Genomic DNA, 19,594 nt, shown 5'->3' on the forward strand with positions numbered 1-19,594 from the left:
GCTAAAATGCAACGTTGCACAAACCATAAGGCAAAACCTGGCATGTTTGGTATTGCTGGACTCGGCAAGGATCCAAGAGTCTAAAAAGGTGACTACTGTGAAAATAAGTCGACCACACCCAAAGTTATAAGCATGTGAATATTTAATTTTGGCTCGAAACTTCTCAGGCTCCTTCAGGGCATCGTGCTGATGACCCATACCAAGTTTCGTAACAATACGTTATTGCGTTCGTAAAATATAGCATTTTACTACAAAATTCAAAATGGCCGACGCCCAAAATGGCTGACATGGGAAAATTGGGTATCATTCGACTCGGCATGAAGCACCCAATCTAAAAAGTTTTGTGATTTTTGGCCAAACCATTCAGAAGTTATAAGCAAAAATATGCATTTTTCATATCTCCTGACCACTAGGTGGCACAGCGCTGAAACACTGCAGGTAGTCTCAGGTCATGCTTGTTATAACACACACCAAGTTTCATCTCAATACGCCAAACCGTTGTGGAGATATAGCCTCATAACCATTTTTGCGTGCTTTTCGTCGAATTTGTTCACGCGTTATTCGAGAACGGTTTGAAGAATCAACTTGAATTCCATAACTTTTTGCCAGCATGGTCTGAAGATGATCTGAGCAAATTTTGGTGAGAATCAGACAAACTGTCTAGGACAAGTTTGAAAAAGTAGGTTTCTCAAACAATTTAAAATAGCGAAAAAACTAAACCTTGAATTTTGGTGTTCATTCAACTCGGCATGAGCCAAGGATTCAGAGGGAAAAAAAATGTTTCCTTTTGTGCCTTACGGTTCAAAAGTTATTAGCATAAACATGAGTGAAACTTTGGACAAGTGGTGGCGCTACAGAGTTTCAGTTAGAGACTCCAAATTTGCTATGGTGACTTTTCTCACTGTCCTCTATCAGTGTGCCAAATTTCATAACTTTCCCGCAAGCAGTTCTATGGGCTGCCATGAACAGAGCCAGAGCGGAAGAAGAATAATAATAAGAAATCTAACGGATACAATAGGTGCCTACGCATCTTCGGTGCTTGGCCCCTAAAAACTTACCTAAACTCTCACCCTTATATTATTCCAAAACGTTATGACTTTATGAGGAACACAAAACAAGACATTTTTTAAATTTTGTCCACATTGTCTAAGTCAAGGGAGTCCAAAACAAAATTTTTTGGGTGAACTTTACTTTTGGGTGAAGAATACGTGAAACAGCCAGAGACAAACTCATCCAGAGACACAGATGGTTCTACTGTAAATGCTGCAGCTTGTCATTTAATGAGTTTCAGGCCATAAAGCTTTTGATTTACTTTAGTTACCACTTTAACAGAGATTTAAGTGAAAGAAAACAATACAAATGCTTTTTTGCTCCCAATATTTTCTTCTCAATGTTACTTTATACAAGGTAGGAAACATCTGACAGCCACATCTCCTATGAACTCTTGAGTCTCTCTTCTCCTTCACACACAGAAACACACTTACGCAGCAGGGCTTCCATCACCAACAAACAAACTGAAACTCTACATAAGAGCTCAGATCAGAGAGCGTCTTCAGAAAACAGACTAGCTCTACAAGCTCTATGCCGAAACCCTCGAGACATTTAAAAGCCTGTGACAGACACAATCCTCCATTGTTCTGTAACTAAATTTCTCTGCGACAAACTTGTCTGTTCAAATTCACTTCAATGATATATTACTGCTTCCACCACTCATTCTTAAGGGCTACTTTTCATTTTTGGGTGAACTAACCCTTTAAGTTCTTTCATTTCTTTCAAACTATGAAACTGGGATTCGAGCCAGCTTTTACAATCAATATTCAACAGAATATAAATGAAGGTCATATCTTCAATAATTTTAAAACTCACAATTCATATAATAACATCAACAGCTATGACACAATATAAAAATACTGACTATATGAGTATACCATATGACATATGAAAGGTTTATTACAAAATGTTTCTGTAAAGGATGCTGTGAAAAAAAAAAATGTGGAGAGACCAATCTTATTATGGCATACTTTAATTTATGCAAGTGGGGCTCTGAGAAGAGTCTACGGATATCAAAACGGTTCAAAGTTCCAGAATTCTTGACCTATGTCATTGCAGAAGTGCCATATTGATTCTAAAAGCAGAAAATTAAAAATAAATGAAAAATAATGACGATAAAGCAAGTGGAGCTCAATCTTTTATGTATTCAACTTTTTAAAAAGAGGGAGGAATTTAAATAACAACATAAATAAAAACTTGCTAAATTACTATTGAAAACAACCCTTCCAATTATCCATTATGAATCCACAATTATCATTCTAAATTGACATATTTAATACGACTTTAATACTCATAGATGTGAAAAGTGCACCTCTTAAGCCGGGCTCACACTACAGGAGTTTTAAAAATTCTAACCGATTATGAAATCTGGTTGCAGCACACACATAAGGAGCATCTTTGCAGATTATCTTGCCTCAAATCTTAAACATGCACACACTACAAGATTTGAAAATCGTGCCGCATCACACACTACAAGATATTATTATCACGCCAGAGGCAGCACCTCACGTGATCTCACGCAGCAGATCGTCATTGATATTTCAGTGATATTTACATATGTTAGCTAGCGTGCGAGCAGCTTTCTGCACCGGTACATTCAAAACTGAGGTGATTTCACCCCAGCGCTTCTCTTTATCCTTACGGTTGTGATACGTTTTCGACACATTATACAGACAGTCGTGTTACTACAAAACGTCAAGAAGCAGTTTCCTCCGTCACTATCTAATGGAGCCGTACAGCAGCTGTTTTGCGGTCGCGCATTGGCCATTGTGAAAGTACTGACGTAATCATATAGCCGTCATCATCCCGATTTAAATCCTAAATATCAAACATGTTTGATATGATAGGGGCCGGCCCCGATTTGTGTGCGAGCAGATCGGGAGGTGCAAGATTCGATCTGTGAACACCTCACATTAACAGATAATCTGAGCCGAACATCGGGACCGATCGTGGTGCTCGACAAGATTTTTGCTCCGATTCTCGGGAAGGGAAAATCAGGCTAAAAATCCTGTAGTGTGAGCCCGGCTTTACAGAATAAATCCTACAATCATCTATTAAAAATGCATTTTGATTATTTCGGAGCTCCGGCATCAATATTCTACGCAATCTGATCCCATATTTGAGTTTGTTATTCTCCAGAAATGAAAACTGCTTTGCATAAATGGAAGGTTGCCAAGACGGAGATTAGATTTGTTTCTGAAGGGGAATGAGATAGCACTGCCACATTCAAGCAAGTGTTGATTAAACCCCTCTTTTTTCTCACCCTTTCAGTCACTCTCTCACTCACTCGATCAGCTTATTACTAAGCAACATCGCAAAAAGTTTTTTGTTTCACACAGTTTTTTGAGGTCGATCTTCAAATGCTCGGAATACAAATGCGAGCAGCGCAGCATATGCAAATATGCACACACGCAACACACATAAAGACAGACATATGGACACATAAAAATAACTCTGAAAGTTTCAAATACCAGCATACTTGGCACACATACAAAGCCATTGCTGCTGGACAAGCAGATGGTGGCAAAAGATCCCCAGGAGTCTTAAGATGCTAGCAAAAGCTGAAGGATAGAACATCAAACTTGATCTGTTCCCTTACTGTTCTCATGGGCTTCTGTAACGAACCCCCCTTTGAGCAACTCTGGAGACGAAGCATGAAACTTTCTCGCGTACAAACACCCAAAAGACTAAAGAAAATAATAAAGACATTCTTCCCACAATAAATTCAGTTAGATGGGAACGCGCATACACATACTCTTTTGTCTTTGGTCTAATAATTAGAGTCCCCTCCAGTCAAAACAGACATGTATGCAGTTCCCATAGGCCCGAAGTGACTCAGAGAGAATGACTGAGAAATTCTCTTGTTTATCACTTCGGGAAAAACTGTAGTAATCCTCCCGCCCTCGCTTCCTCCCTCTCCTGCTCCACTTGCTCTCTCTTCTCCTCTACTCTGCTCAAAGAAAAGGAAGAGTGAAGTAGGATGACAAACATCCAGACCTATTTCCATCTCAATGAGGGATTTCTACCTCATGAGAAATGACTTTCTCTCTTTACTCTCACCCCAAAACGATCTAAAGATCCCATGAGGTTGGAGTTTTGTTGCTTTTAGCACAGAAGTGTAGCAAAGAAAATATTTCCATTTAAAAATGTGTCTTAGTCTTCCAGGAAGACAGACACTAAATATTGTGGACTCATCCTGCACTACACAGGTGTTTGTCCTATCAAATGCCCTGCAAAATGAGAATGTCCCTCCCACTAATAACACCTACAGTTTACTAGAAAGTAGAATATTTTGGATCATGGCATAGAACCGAACCAAATGTTATGAGCTTAAACTTCCTGTTTTCAATAGGAAATGCATCAACAAAGGAAAGCAAACTGCTATCATTAAGTGATTTCTTGGTGTCTAGAACCGATCCATACATTCTCGGCTTTGAGCCCAAATACTCCCTGAGCTGATTTTGCATAGAGTAGCTAATTAGATATAATGGTTTAATTACAGTCCTACGCAGGGAATTTCACTATGGCACTTGCTCAGCAACTTCCTGACAACCACTGTAGGGCCAAGACTGCTTTATTTCAGAAGTTTTAGCTGCTGAACACAACAAAATATGAACCAAGAACCTGGCTTTGATAAGGACTATTACATAGTAAAATTCTCACACAATTACATGCAACACAAACAATAATGCTAAGTCAATACTGTATCTGTAGGAGACACAACAAGGTGCTGTAAATCAAGATGAACCACTGAGATTTGGGCAGTCAGGAGATTGCTAATTGCAAAATCTTCCCACAATGATATAAACTAGGCCTTTTACCGTTACATCAGATTGCATAAGGCCTGCTATTTCTTAGCCCAAGCAAGGTTTTAACATGTTACATGCATTTTAACATTATACCTTTTTCTAACAAAGAAAAGATAAAGACATTTATAATTAAATCAAAAGATTTTTATTGCAAATTAATGCTGTTCTTTTGAACTTTCAATTTATCAAAGAGTCCTGAAAAAAAGGCATCATGTTTTCCACAAAAAATGTTTAGGCAGCACAACCATTTTCAAATATAATATAAAATGTATTACAATATTCACAAAATTACAGTTTTACTGTAGTTTTGATCAAATAAATAATCTTCTTTTAATAAATGATCACTTTAATTTTTTTTATAAAATTAATTGATAAATGATTAGTCAAATAATCAATAAATTAAAGAGGACAAAATACTTTAAAAGTAAAAAAAAAAAAAAAGTTTTTGTGATTTTTTCGGAGTAGCTCAAGCCTTTTCTCGTTGTTCTGTGTGAAATGCATTAAATAACGACTCAAAACCCCCAACCACTTCATGAGCATATGATATGCCAACTATCTCTCGGTTGGATAAAGCAAACCAGTGTCACACTAGTAAAGTTTTGATAGATGATGATTCCAATAAAAATAAAAATGATTACAGTGACATAAAGGAGTCGTACATTAGGCAAGTCTGTTATTATTGATGTGTAAACAAACATCATAATTTTTCAATAAATTTGCATAGTCATCAAAATTCATGTCCTGCAAATGTTTTTTATAATGGCTGCTGGCCAAATGAGTATGTGAGGGTTTAGTGATTCTGAATGGATCCGTATAGTAGCATATGCAATTCAAGGCAAGGTTGGTTTAGTGGTCTTTTACCATCTCCCTGTCTTCCTGTTTGGTATTGCAGCTTCACTTGGGCTTTTTGTATTAAATGATGCTTTAAACAAATGTTTTTTTTTTTTTTTCCTTTTGCGGTTTTTGTTTTTACTCTATATAAATTAGTGCTGTCATACGATTAATCGCATCCAAAATAAAAGTTTTTGTTTACATACTATATGTATGTGTACTGTGTTTATTTATTATGTATATATAAATACACACCCATACAGTATATATTTTGAAAATATTTACATGTATATACATTTATATATTTATATTATATATAAATGTATTTAATATATAAACATGGCATATTTTTCTTAAATATATACATGCATGTCTTTGTATTTATATATACATAATAAATATACACAGTACACACTCACGTATTATGTAAACAAAAAAACATTTATTTAGGATGCGATTAATCGTTTGACAGCACTAATATAAATACATTGTGAATTATGAAAATTAAAAAGTATTTTTTTACTAATGAAAATTAGTAAAGTGGTGTGAGGTGCTGCCATTGTGTATGTTGTGTCAAAAGCCCACTGTCTTTGACTTTGAAAACCCCTGACCTAATTAGAATTATTTAGCTATAATACTTTTGCCTTGAATAAATTAAATACATTTATGCTCTTCTTGTGGTAACATCTAAAAGAACTGAATCAGTAGTTAATGACTGAATCAAACAAAACATTAGGGTCACACCAACAAAAATATTTTTTTTAGTGTCAGGTTATGCAGAAATAGTTCTTTAATCCTTATCCCTGGTATCTCCATTGCCGTCATCGCCATTTTTTTTTTAAAAGCAAAAAGCCACTCGAGGCCTTTCATTACAGTAATTTTACCAACGCTATAGGCCTTTAAAGGCATTTCATCATGCCTTAGTCAACAGAACATAGGAATCTTTCAACTTTAAAACAGCACAAAGGATTAAATAAGCCCCTGTAGGTTAAGAATCAGATGGTAAAGCGTGGAATTAGCACCCTGCTGACATACACTCGTAATAATAACAGAAAGAAGATGAGATTCCCTGGAGTGGCAGGAGAGAGAAGTATCCAAATGATGTCTATCCTTTTCATTGGCCTGGTTGCTTGCTCTCTCTTATCTTTAATTACTCTCGTCTGAATGCTCACTACATTGGAGATAGTCCTCCACTTCATCACTGCAGCAGATGATACAAGATACACCAAATGCCAAGAAAGGGTCCAGCCCTGCTTTCATAAAATGTTTTCTTTCTTCAACTCCTGTAATTGGTTTAGATACACAGATATGAACATTCAGAGCTGTTTTTGCTCCACTGATATAAATGGATTTATCTTTAAGGATAAGTGCATCTCTCATCCCATTATGACGCAAAATGCTTCATTGGATCCTAAAGCTTTTAATTCTTTCATTCGGCTGTTAAATTGCATATTCAAAAGAAACACTCTAACTGATAATGGGTACATCAAGAGTCCTGTCTATGAATTGGTCTTGGTATAAGGGTTTAACTGCCTTGAAGCGCATGGTGATACATTTTTACTTATATGGGAGGGCACCTACTCTGCCGGGGCAGGACGGTTGTACTGTGTTATTTAGGGCTATTCTGGGATATTTTGAGGTTTGGCCTGCGTTTAAGACAGATGTTGGACTCAACTACTGTGTCATGGATTTGGGTTCCCTTGGCAGGACTTACATTTTCTTTCTTGCTAGCTTTCTTTGCAAGCTCTCAATCTCTCTCTGTCCAGCATATCGACCCAGTTGGACCCTGAATGTCCTGTTTCCCTGAAATACTTTAGCAGTTGGCTCATTCAGCTAACCGCATTCTTCCAGAGCTCCTTCCCTAGACCTGAGCCGTAATCACTGTGCATACAGACAATGGAAAAATATAGTCAAATAATAATTTAATCATTAGGTTTTTAGAGCGCTCTGACATGGGAGATTGAAATATGCGAGTGGAAAAGAAGAGGGAGAATGTGAAGGAGAGGAGAAAGAAAGAAAGATTTATTTGTGTACATAAGTCAACCTCCCATCCCGTCCCGCTCGCTCACACTTTCTCTCTGTCTCCCTTTCTCTCTCCCACACACACACAGATACATTTACTCTCTCCCCCTCTCAAACTAAAGCCACAAGAGACACACAATTTAGAGAAACACAATTCCTTTAAAATGTGAAACTCCCTCTAACATAATCAAGTCTGCACAGCACACTCCAGTCACCCACAACCCACAAGTCACACACTCCTTCAAGAAATACAATAGTAAAATCAGAAAATATAAGTGCCTATATTGTAGAGATGGACAGAAAAAGAAAGACAAAAAGTAAAATAATAAAATAGTAAAATAACAGTATTACACTGCCTGCTTGAACTACACCTTACAATAAATCTTTGGATTCACTATGTTCATTCTAAAGACAGAAATCCATATAGTTCTTAAGTGTAGTCTTAGGAAGACTTTTTTCTCAAGTCTTCTTCACATTGCAGCTTAGTTTGGTCAGAAAACACCCACTTAGACAGGAATAGACTAGCTGATAGACATGTAAAGCCATCAACCAAGGTTGTTTTTTTGTTTTGTTTTTTTATGGGCCATTTAGCGCCGGGTTTAGCTAACATTTATTGTACCACAATAATAGAATGAAAAGAAAGAACAGACAGACAGACAAAAAAAAGAGAGAAAGTTTACCTAAAATTTATTATACCACAACAATAGACAGAAAAGAAAGTACAGACAGACAGATAAATACAAGAGAGAGAGAGAGAGAGAGAGAGAATGGCAGCACAAAAACACACAAAAAAGATGAAAAAATGTGGCTAGAATTTCTGACCAAAATAATTTCACATAAACTCAGAAACACAGCAAAACATACAGTTCTGCTCCAGGATATCGAATTTACATGCTACTAAATGCTTTAAACACAACTCTGCAAAACTCTTTGCCACAGTTTCAAAGATTGTGAAGCCACTAATACTGTGAACTTTGGAAATTATTTGCAAGTGTTTTCTAGTTTCTGTACAATATGCATTAGCCGTTAAGTGAACAGACTGCGGGTGGTCTGTAGGCATGCCGTCTGAGGCTGAGACTATAGTTTTCAACAAACTCATGCATGTACTTTTACATAATTTTAAACACTCTATGCCAGCAATCCATCTCCAGTTCACCAATACTGATGCAAGGGCCGAGAGCATCTTTCCTCCACAAGCACTTACCGGACTGACCCTCCGACTCAGGGCTCGTCTCAGACTCCATAACTTCACAGAGTGCTGAACTGCTGTCCAACAACTGAAAAACTGTGCTGAAAGGAGACAGATGGGAGGAGAAAGGAAGCGAGAGAGAGAGAGAGAAGAGGTTCTCCCTTTACCCTATGCGTAGAGAACTGCTCTGTGCCCCAACTGTTGTTCTGTGTTTGTCTACTGCTCCAGAGAGAGAGAGACCGAGAGAGAAAAACAGAGCCAGAATGGACGCATGTGGCGCGCATGCAGAATGACTATTCCTGTAAGTTGCGGTCTCTCTTTTGCCTACTTTTCACATGCTTCTTAAAGACACATTATCAGTGACAAGACTTTTGCAGATTTTACTCACACTATCTTCAGTCTCTTTACAGAAGGACAAATAAAACGGCCAATATTTACGGAAGCCACTAATGAACATGAGCCCAGAAACATAAACACTATATTGTTAAAGTTAACCACAATAATGCATGTACTCACATTCACATTTCACTCTGACATTTCATTCTCCATGACATATATTAAAGGGGTCATATGATGCGATTTAAATTGTTCCTTTCTCTTTACCCTATTGATTTGATAATGTCTGTTTCTATAAAGTGGGGCAAATCCAACTTTGCAAGGACAGTCTGGTGCTTCTGACTCACAGCCTGTAAGTACGTTTTCATATTTAAAGAATTTGCCACTGACGATTCAAACGCGAGTTTTGAGCAGTGTAGAGTAGCGCTTGTTGTTTTCCGATCACAAATGCAGACATGGTTTTATGTTTACACGGCACGATACGCAACGCAACGTGTAAAAAGACAGTATAAGTCATTATAATCTGTAATTATGTCCCCACTGGATGCAACAAATGCCTCGTTTGTAATGGGTTTTATTGGTTTTGTCTCGTCGCGCCGGACACATGGAAACCATAGACTGTATGATGGAAACACAGTATGGTAAGGGACGTAACATTTCTGTCACACGCTTGAGGTATTCGGCCAATCACAACGCTCTGGATAGCTGGCCAATCAGAGCACACCTCGCTTTTCAGACCGATGAGCTTTGTAAAAATCGGCGTGTTTCAGAAAGGCGGGGCATAGAGGAGAAACAATGTAAATTATGTGGAAAATAATGTGTTTTTTGAACCTTAAACCACATAAACACATTGCATTACACCAAATACACAAAATAATGTTCATTTTAGCAACGTCATATGACCCCTTTAAGTATCAAACTGCACACTAGTACATTAGTGTATATGAGTGATAATGAGCTACCTGCATACCATCAGTCTAAGCATTTCAACGAGCCATTAATTTAGCTTTACTTTGCCATGCATCCTTAATTAACATGAATGGGTAATAGGACAGCAGCTTTACAATCTATGTCTCACTTTGATGTTTGTCTGTAAGCTACATGAACTAATGGTGATTTGAAGGCTTTTGACATGTCAGTACCCAGCATTCAGCACTACAGTGATGTGCAGAAGCTGGGTTAGCCAACAGAGAAAAGAATACACAGAAGTCAACAATACTATTATTAAGTATTTGAGAGATATGTTAAAAAGGCTCTCTGATGAGTACCCTATTGATTTGATTTAAGCTTTTAATTTGCAGTATTGAGGCACAATACATGTTTTCTGCTCTTCAACCCCCCATTAAAAAGTTTTGATGTTCATGGATCAAGGTAGTGGGTTTGTTCCTGCTCTTGTCCTCTGGTTCGAAACATCAAACAGAAAGTGCTCCAGTTCTCAAAAGGAGATAGAGATTTACTTCAGTTTCTCTTTTATCTTCTATCAGTTATTCAGTATGGGGTGGGAGCAAACAAGAAACATTTTTCAAAGCAATTCTGAAAATACAGTTATAAATCTGACCAATGACCATACATTAATAAAATTCGATACATGTTATGTGTTATGAATTTGAGTATACAGTACTGTAATATACTGGATATAAAATTATAAACCTGAATATATATTTACATATCCTGAATATACAATGTAACTCAATATGCAAACACAACTATACTGCGTTTATAATTAACTATATAACTATAGTTAATAATTAACTATATATTCAGATTCATATTTAGACTTACAACAATATTTAAAACTATACAGTATATAGAGATTTTATATATATATATTTTTATATATTTTATATACATCCTGCATGGTCTCGATACCATATAATTAAATGTGGTTGGTTAAAATAAATAAATAAATAAAGAACAAAAAAAAAAAAAAAGGAAAATATTTAGATGCAGGTCTTTAGAGTTTGAGGAGGCAAAAATGTTTACTAAGTTAAAAAAAGACTCTCAGTAAATCTATATGTCTCTGTCAAGCAGAACAAAAATACGGCACAGAAATTAAAAGCAGAACAGAGCCAGACTCTTGAAGACTGTGGTAGGATCTGCATTAGAATCTTAATTTGCCTTATTGTTAGATGTATTTTAGGCTAAGCACAATTTTGGCTTCGGTACCATACCAGAATCTACTACCTCAGTGTCGTACTAAATCATTACCATAGGTGACAAATAAGCAGCCTCAAAATATATCCAAATTAAAAACAGAGCACTGCATGCATGAAACTCTGCAGTAACAAATGTGCTGCTCGTTTAAAAGAAATACTTCAGTACTCTCCTGTACTCAGTAAAACAGAAGCAATACTAAACAAACTCCAGCGTTTTCAGCAGGGTTGAGTGGACTCAGACCAACTTAAACACATTTGACATCTGACATTATATCAATATTATATCATCAGCACAATTATCATGTAGAGTGAGATTTATCTGTTTGACCCAGCTTGTTCCTCTGTTGTCACATTTGCCGGTTTCATTTCAGTTTGGGTAACACTGCCGCATAGCAGTGAACTTTAGAATAGCAGCGTATCCGGTAACCAAATGAGCAAAATCATGATATTGTATCAACCCTACTGCATGTGTTTGTGAGCCTTTAAAAGGCTGGTTATCAAGTTTTAAGATTTCCATTTATTTATCATGTGATGAAATCAGTAGTCAAATGAGTAGTATTGCCTCATAAGAGGCACTAGCTAAATTCAGTTGTGTTGTTGTCTCAAGTCTTAATAATACATTTAAAAAATAAACGTGTATGTCCAGCACAGCTATACATTATACATAAATCTGGAAACTTACATAACAAACATATACATACACATTTGGTTCACTATATTTAAGGAGACCTATTATGCCCCTTTTTACAATATGTTATATAATTCTCAGATGTCCCCAGAATGTGTCTGTGAAGTTTCAGCTCCAAATACCCCACAGACCATTTATTATATTATTTTGAAAATGATGATGTCTCTTTAAATGCAAATAAGCTGCTGCTCCCCGCCCCCTTTTCCAGAATAGGGCTTCGCCTTTACAGCTTGTACCTCAGATACTCCGCTAAAAACATTGGTTTGGTTTTGATTATCATGTCTATCGCACTGAAATCATGCGTTTTAAACCATATTAGCTAGGGATGCACCGAAATGAAAATTCTGGGCCGAAACCGAAAATTCTGGATGCACTTTGTAATGATTATTTATTATCTGATTAAATAATACAAAGTAATTTTGTAAGACTTTAATTTAACACAATTTTAATGATATTGAATTTAAAAAACACAACATACTTTTTACTGAAAGTAAAGCATTAACATTAGTTAACTACTTTAGTTAACATGAATGAATAAACAATACTATTTCAGCATTTATTAATCTTAGTTAATGTTAATTTCAACATTTACTAATGCATTATTAAAATCAACAGTTGTGCTTGTTAACAGTTAATGCACTCTGAATTAACATGAACTAACAGTGAACAACTGAATTCTCATTAACTAACATTAGGAAAGATTAATAAATACTGTAATATGTAATGTATTGTTCATGTTAGTTAACAGGCTACATTAACTAACACTAACTAATGGAACCTTATTGTAAAGTGTTACCTTAATATTAAATATCAATATATTATTTTTATTCAGTTCCATGCAACAGAATCAGATATAACCTTTTTAAAACTAATTATCCAAATAATGTATAATCCTACAAAGCTATTATTATCAGACCATGTGAGCAGAGCAGAGCGTCACGAGAGAGTAGCGTCATTTTACCAGCGTTGCCATGTTACAGCACAGTAGAAACAAATATACTACAAAGAAATGTTAACACTTTACAATAAGGTTCATTAGTTAACTACTTTAGTTAACATGAATGAATAAACAATACTATTTCAGCATTTATTAATCTTAGTTAATGTTAATTTCAACATTTACTAATGCATTATTAAAATCAACAGTTGTGCTTGTTAACAGTTAATGCACTCTGAATTAACATGAACTAACAGTGAACAACTGAATTCTCATTAACTAACATTAGGAAAGATTAATAAATACTGTAATATGTAATGTATTGTTCATGTTAGTTAACAGGCTACATTAACTAACACTAACTAATGGAACCTTATTGTAAAGTGTTACCTTAATATTAAATATCAATATATTATTTTTATTCAGTTCCATGCAACAGAATCAGATATAACCTTTTTAAAACTAATTATCCAAATAATGTATAATCCTACAAAGCTATTATTATCAGAGCATGTGAGCAGAGCGTCACGAGAGAGTAGCGTCATTTTACCAGCGTTGCCATGTTACAGCACAGTAGAAACAAATATACTACAAAGAAATATCCTGTCGGCGCATTATTTGAGCAGACTTTGCTTTTCCGGTGAGTGTGAGCGGTACACGAGCGGAACGCACATTCATAGAGCGGAATATTGAGCGGAGCGTCACGCCGCGGCCACAGTGAACCACAGTGACGAGGAGAGTGAAACCTGTGCGCTGAACACTGCTGAGCAGTGCGGCGCGCCATATATATATATTATATATTTTTTTTCGGCTCGTTATTTCGGCCGTTTTTCTCTTTGCCAGAGATAATTATCGAATAATTATGACATTTTCAGTTTTAGGCCGATCATTTTCGGGGGCCGAAAATTCGGTGCATCCCTAATATTAGTTTAAACTTCTGATATATGGTTTTCTGAGCGCACACATCCGAAGCACGCACACAGAAAGTGGCTGTCACATGGCATGTGAGTACTAAACTAAGTTCTCTTTCATGTCTTATTGCGCTTAAACCATCAAATACACACAAGTTTGTTAAAAACACATAAGTTAAAAAACAGTCAGTTATGCCTGTTAAGTTAAAGGTCCCATATTGTACACCTTTCTGGAGTTTTATTTTAGGTTTTGATGTCCTTAAGAATATATATAAGTTAACCTTTTCGACATGTTTCCGTGTTGTCCTTGCTCAGCAAAAGCATGGATGTGATGTTGTCTGGGGGTTTGGCAAAAGGAGAGTGGGACTGTGGGCGGTGCTCCTGACTGAAGGCAGTGACTGTGTAGTTCTGACGTCAACTTTTTAGGGAAGTCACAACGGTTTGTGAAAAATAGCTAGAACTTTAAGCAGGCTGTGTGCATTTTACTGTGGACTGACTGTTTTGAAACTTATATGGTAGTTAAATAGCCCCTAGACCTCAGTAATCGTGAAAAAAGCCAGGTAATTTCAGTTTTGACAATATGGGACCTTTAAACAACTGGGAAAGGAATCACATGTTTATATTAGATCTGTGTGGCAGCAGCGTAATATTCAGTAAATAAATCAATCCACTGCTCTCTTGTCTCCTCTGAGGCTGGGACTCTAAACAGTGTTCTCTGTGCAGCCAGTGACAGAACAGTTAGCATGTTTTGCTCAAACTTTTGCCATGATGTTAGAACTGCTACACCGTTGTTGCTTGCAAAAACAGAATGGTGGTGCAGTGGGTGAAAACTTGCAGATTAAGATTGCAGGTAATATTATAATAAGATCCCCTTTCTACATCATGGGGGAAGCGAAATCTGACGCGCTCGTTTATTCACAAAAGTGGTATCGGTGCATCCCTACTGTATACTGTATAACAGTATTACCTATATACTGCATAAGGCAGAGTTAAGAGCATTTCTATATAGTCAGTCACAAAGAGACACCAGTCAACTCACACTATCACAAAATATTTTGGTAGAATATTCAGGTACCCAAGAGCATGTCAGAAATGTTTAAATAGTATTTAAACCAGAATATTACATTAAATCACCAATGATCCTAGATCAGGAATCTCTAAATTCACTACTGAAAACAAACCTGATCACTACTGAAAACATCTGATCAGGAAACAGGTGCTTTTAAATCCAACCAAATAATACTTTTGATACTTGATACTTTTGATGATACTTTTATTTCTTTTAAAGAGGAATGTAAAGAACAAATAATGTAAAAACTAAAAACAAGCTGCAATTCTAATTTCAACATTATTTATTCTCCAGACATTCCCCTTCAATAAGCATCAGCTGCATGCAAAGGGATCAACATTTGGTTTTTCAACCACTGAAAATGGGTAATATTCAATAATCTGGACATGGAGCCACATTGAGATCCCTATATCTCTGGCACTGAACTATACAGGGCCTTGAAAATGAAGATTCATAAAGAAAGGTTTATTAGGAAACAGAATCTAAAGGATATTAAGATAACTTTAATACTTGAGTTACATGCACACAAAAATACTATTTATGGCACTCGGACAGGTATGTTCTATGCAACTATCAAAACTATCAAAGTTTTGATAGAGGGAAATAAGTTTCAACATTATGTGTTCCTCAGGCATTCCTATTTAAAAGAAAATGGTATGTTCATGGGAAAACATACATGCATTAGTAGGCCAGTAAAATAGCACAAAACAACATCAGCCAAATAAAGTATGCACACAACATAGATAACAGGCAATAATGTGAACAAAATAAAAACGGGTATAAAAGTTAGTCCAAACAGTAAGAACGCAGCACTGGAAGAAACATCCTAGACAGAAGAAAAGAATATTGCAGCCAACATCCTCCCCTGCTGGCCTCAATGAAAATGACATGGCTTAAATAACTGAGTATAAGGTAGCATACATAAATACTTCTTCAAAAAAATAAAAACGTTTTAGTCACAAGCATGGTCTGAGACAACTACAACTCCTACATATATTTGCTCTCTTTGTTAATCACAAGAAATGAGTTTGTCTGCAAATATGTATCAAAGGTAGTTTGTGACAAAAAAAAGTGTCAAAACAATTGACAGATTCCTCATAATTAAAATACAAAATAAAATAAAACGACACAATGTAATGGTGGTTTTATATTATAGGATATTTTGGGGAAAACACATTTTGACTAAGACTTTATAAACTTTTTTCATGCACAAAGAGTTAATTTAAGCAGATAAAATACTTTAAGACTCAAACATAACTACAAAACTATAATAAAAAGTTTTAAATTCCCTTATATTCCCAGGTTTTCTATGACCATGAGAGACCCTGGCCGTGTTGTAAACACGTGGAGTAACAGTAGTACACTCACTGTTGTCCACTGAGAGATGACACTGGAATTCCGGGAACTGCGTCTCCACAGGAACACTGATGGTGCGACGCAGCAGTCTGGATTTGCAGGTGTCAGTCCTCTTCTTCTGTAGGAGCAGAGGGTGTATCTGACAGCGCGGAACAAAAGAAAGAAAGACACATTTGTGCACACACTGTGCAGCCAGTGACAGAACAGTTAGCATGTTTTGCTCAAACTTTTGCCATGATGTTAGAACTGCTACACCGTTGTTGCTTGCAAAAACAGAATGGTGGTGCAGTGGGTGAAAACTTGCAGATTAAGATTGCAGGTAATATTATAATAAGATCCCCTTTCTACATCATGGGGGAAGCGAAATCTGACGCGCTCGTTTATTCACATGCTTGCGGAGAAAGGCTTACCAAAAAAAAATTACTGGGTTGTTCTTTTTCATGTTTTCTGGGTAAGTAGACGCACAGGGGACCTTGATTATAGCACTTTAACATGGAAAAAGTCAGATTTTCATGATATGTCACCTTTAATAAGGACACCTAATAAACTTTCATTGTTTTTACAACAGGTAATTAATATTTTCTCTCACCTGGCCTGACCCCCTACCTCTAAATGTAACCCTCACAAAACACTAGATCTAAATAGAAACATGATTTAGTCAATTTGCATGCATAGTGAGGTCTATATTAGAAATGTGAGGACATTTTTGAATAGTGAGGACATTTTGGACTTCAGGTTTAGTCAAACCTGTACACATACACATAAAATAATATACTGTATACTAGGGATGCACCGATACCGATACTGGTATCGGTATCGGGCCCGATACTGGCCTCCTGTACTCGTACTCGTACTCGTTAAAATGCCCCGATACCAAACGCCGATACCACACAGCATGTGATAAGCGCCATATTTAAACAAAGAAACACTGACAACAGACAGCAGAAAGGAGTTATGGATGTCTACTACGAAGTATATGTATGCAATGAATATAACATTAAACATTCAGTATTAACGCCTGTATAGCTGATGTGAGCGAGCTGATTAACAAAGCACGCTGAGTGGATTGAGCGCGCGGCGGCGCAGATGCGCGAGCTTGCCGAGTGAATATACCGTTCTCACAGACATCATTGGAAAGTTTATAGTTCGGTCGGATATGTCAAAGACAAGTAAGTAAAACAATGCACAAGTTACTTAACGGTAGGGAGAGAGACAGAGAGCAGTAGTACACTCACTGTTGTCCACTGAGAGATGACACTGGAATTCCGGGAACTGCGTCTCCACAGGAACACTGATGGTGCGACGCAGCAGTCTGGATTTGCAGGTGTCAGTCCTCTTCTCCTGTAGGAGCAGAGGGTGTATCTGACAGCGCGGAACAAAAGAAAGAAAGACACATTTGTGCACACATTCGCCTGCCTCTCATCTCATTATTAATATATTCCATCCGAATTGAACAGATTCAAGTCAGACAAACAGAGGCAGCAAGACATAAAGAATTCAATAAAACAAGCACACAGATGGACAGAGTATGAATATATTAATCAAAGGGCTTCTAGCGACTTAAATTACTTACTGAATATGGCTATGCTATTTCATATATAATGCCATGTCATAAACATGCAAAAATAAAGCAGCTAAATATTATCATCGGGACAAAAAATTAGCTGAAAGCTTTTATAGATAGCAAGAAATATTTATGGCAAGTCTATTTTTTCTTAATTTACTCACTATTGGTAGGTATGACAAAAAGTTCTTCTGATAGGAATACAGAAGGAGAAAGAGGAAGAGAGAGCAACTTAACTCTGGGGAATTCAGCGTCAGATCTGGGCAGCTCTGACTACCAAAATGACCTTGCGTTCCTTCCCAGAATCATGTTTCCAGTACACATTCAGCCCTCATGGTGTTATAACCAAACTTTCAGAATGTGCATTCTCTTGAGACTGTGCTACTGTGTTTTTGTTGTTATTACCAACTGTGAATTTGCCCTTAAGAAACAGTCCACATTCAATTTCAGCCACAGCAATCTGGTTTACTGACAGTACAAATCAATTTAATGGCACTGACATTTTAGTTTCATAACCATGGTATTTGCCAAATACTAAAAATATTTTAGATCTGAAGTCAATGTGGAGTAAAATTTGATTCATATTATTACTTTTCATATTAGCACTTGCCTGTAAGCTGATTCTTTTCTTACTTGGGAGAGTGATCTGAATTAAACGAAACAACATACAGTGCTAAAGGGCTTAGCAAAAGTTATGATATTTTGGAGGTGGGAAAAGTAAAACAAAAGCCAAAAAACAGTTAATTTAAAAAAAAAAACACACTTTTGCCTTAAACTCCTAATTTGCTGCTTCTTAATAGTTTAAGGTAGCTGTTAAGTTTAGGTATACGGTAGGATTAAGGGATCTAAAATATGATCAGAATAATATGTGCTTTGTAAGTAATAATAAATTACCAATATGCTAGTAATATGCATGCTAATAAAGCAACTAGTTAATTCTGCTACAGTTACTACTGGCAGCTGAGGTAAATAATTGTAATTATTGGCGAAACATACCAATTTGAAAAAATAATGGAATGCATAGTCAATATAAAAAACTGGATGGCGATTAATTTCTTACTGCTAAATTCTGAAAAAACGAAGAAGGGTTAATTATCGGACCTAAAACTTCCACATGTAATAACCTAGAACACTGTCTAACATTTGATGGCTGCTCTGTCAATTCTTCGTCATCAGTTAGGAACCTAGGTGTGCTATTTGATAACAATCATTCCTTTGAAAGCCACGTTTCTAGCATTTGTAAAACTGCATTTTTCCATCTCAAAAATATATCTAAATTATGACCCATGCTCTCAATGTCAAATGCAGAAATGTTAATTCATGCGTTCATGACCTCAAGGTTAGATTATTGTACTCCAACTACCTTGTTTAATTTCTTAATTCAAGTGATATATATTTTGTTCTATTTGTGTTAAGTTATTTATAATAAGTGAAGTGAAGTTTACTGTTAAGTGCACTGGCGTCAGACTCATTTTGAATAATAAAGTTTATTGTTAAATTGTTAAATACCCTGCCTCCACTACATAGGCCTATGTTTGTCACATCATTATAAGTGTTTGATCACCACATTTGAGTTGCAAAAAATGTGTTTATGTATATATATTCTGTTTATGTAGGCTATATACTGTATTCTATATACAGTACCAGTCAAAAGTTTGGACACACGAATGGGAACA

The 19,594-nt window shown here is 36.3% G+C and overlaps 2 protein-coding genes across 2 annotated transcripts in view; both read right to left on the minus strand.

Moving 5' to 3' along the window:
• The window catches only part of LOC107710761 (disabled homolog 2-interacting protein-like), a 122,764-nt gene extending 113,825 nt beyond the window's left edge, over window positions 1–8,939 (minus strand). The window contains exon 1 of the mRNA XM_016515610.1: window positions 8,917–8,939. The gene's annotated coding sequence lies outside the window, so the exon portion shown is untranslated. The remainder of the gene's footprint in view (window positions 1–8,916) is intronic.
• Window positions 7,824–19,594, minus strand: part of LOC107710749 (uncharacterized) — a 43,574-nt gene continuing 31,803 nt past the window's right edge. Inside the window, exons 5-7 of the mRNA XM_016515591.1 lie at window positions 17,600–17,716; window positions 16,367–16,493; window positions 7,824–7,828 (exon numbers count right to left, since the gene is read on the minus strand). Coding sequence (XP_016371077.1) covers window positions 7,824–7,828; window positions 16,367–16,493; window positions 17,600–17,716 — 249 coding nt within the window. The remainder of the gene's footprint in view (window positions 7,829–16,366; window positions 16,494–17,599; window positions 17,717–19,594) is intronic.

The sequence above is a fragment of the Sinocyclocheilus rhinocerous genome, unplaced genomic scaffold (genome assembly GCF_001515625.1).
Source record: "Sinocyclocheilus rhinocerous isolate Xijiao unplaced genomic scaffold, SAMN03320098_v1.1 scaffold2071, whole genome shotgun sequence".
Classification (NCBI taxonomy): Eukaryota; Metazoa; Chordata; class Actinopteri; order Cypriniformes; family Cyprinidae; genus Sinocyclocheilus; species Sinocyclocheilus rhinocerous.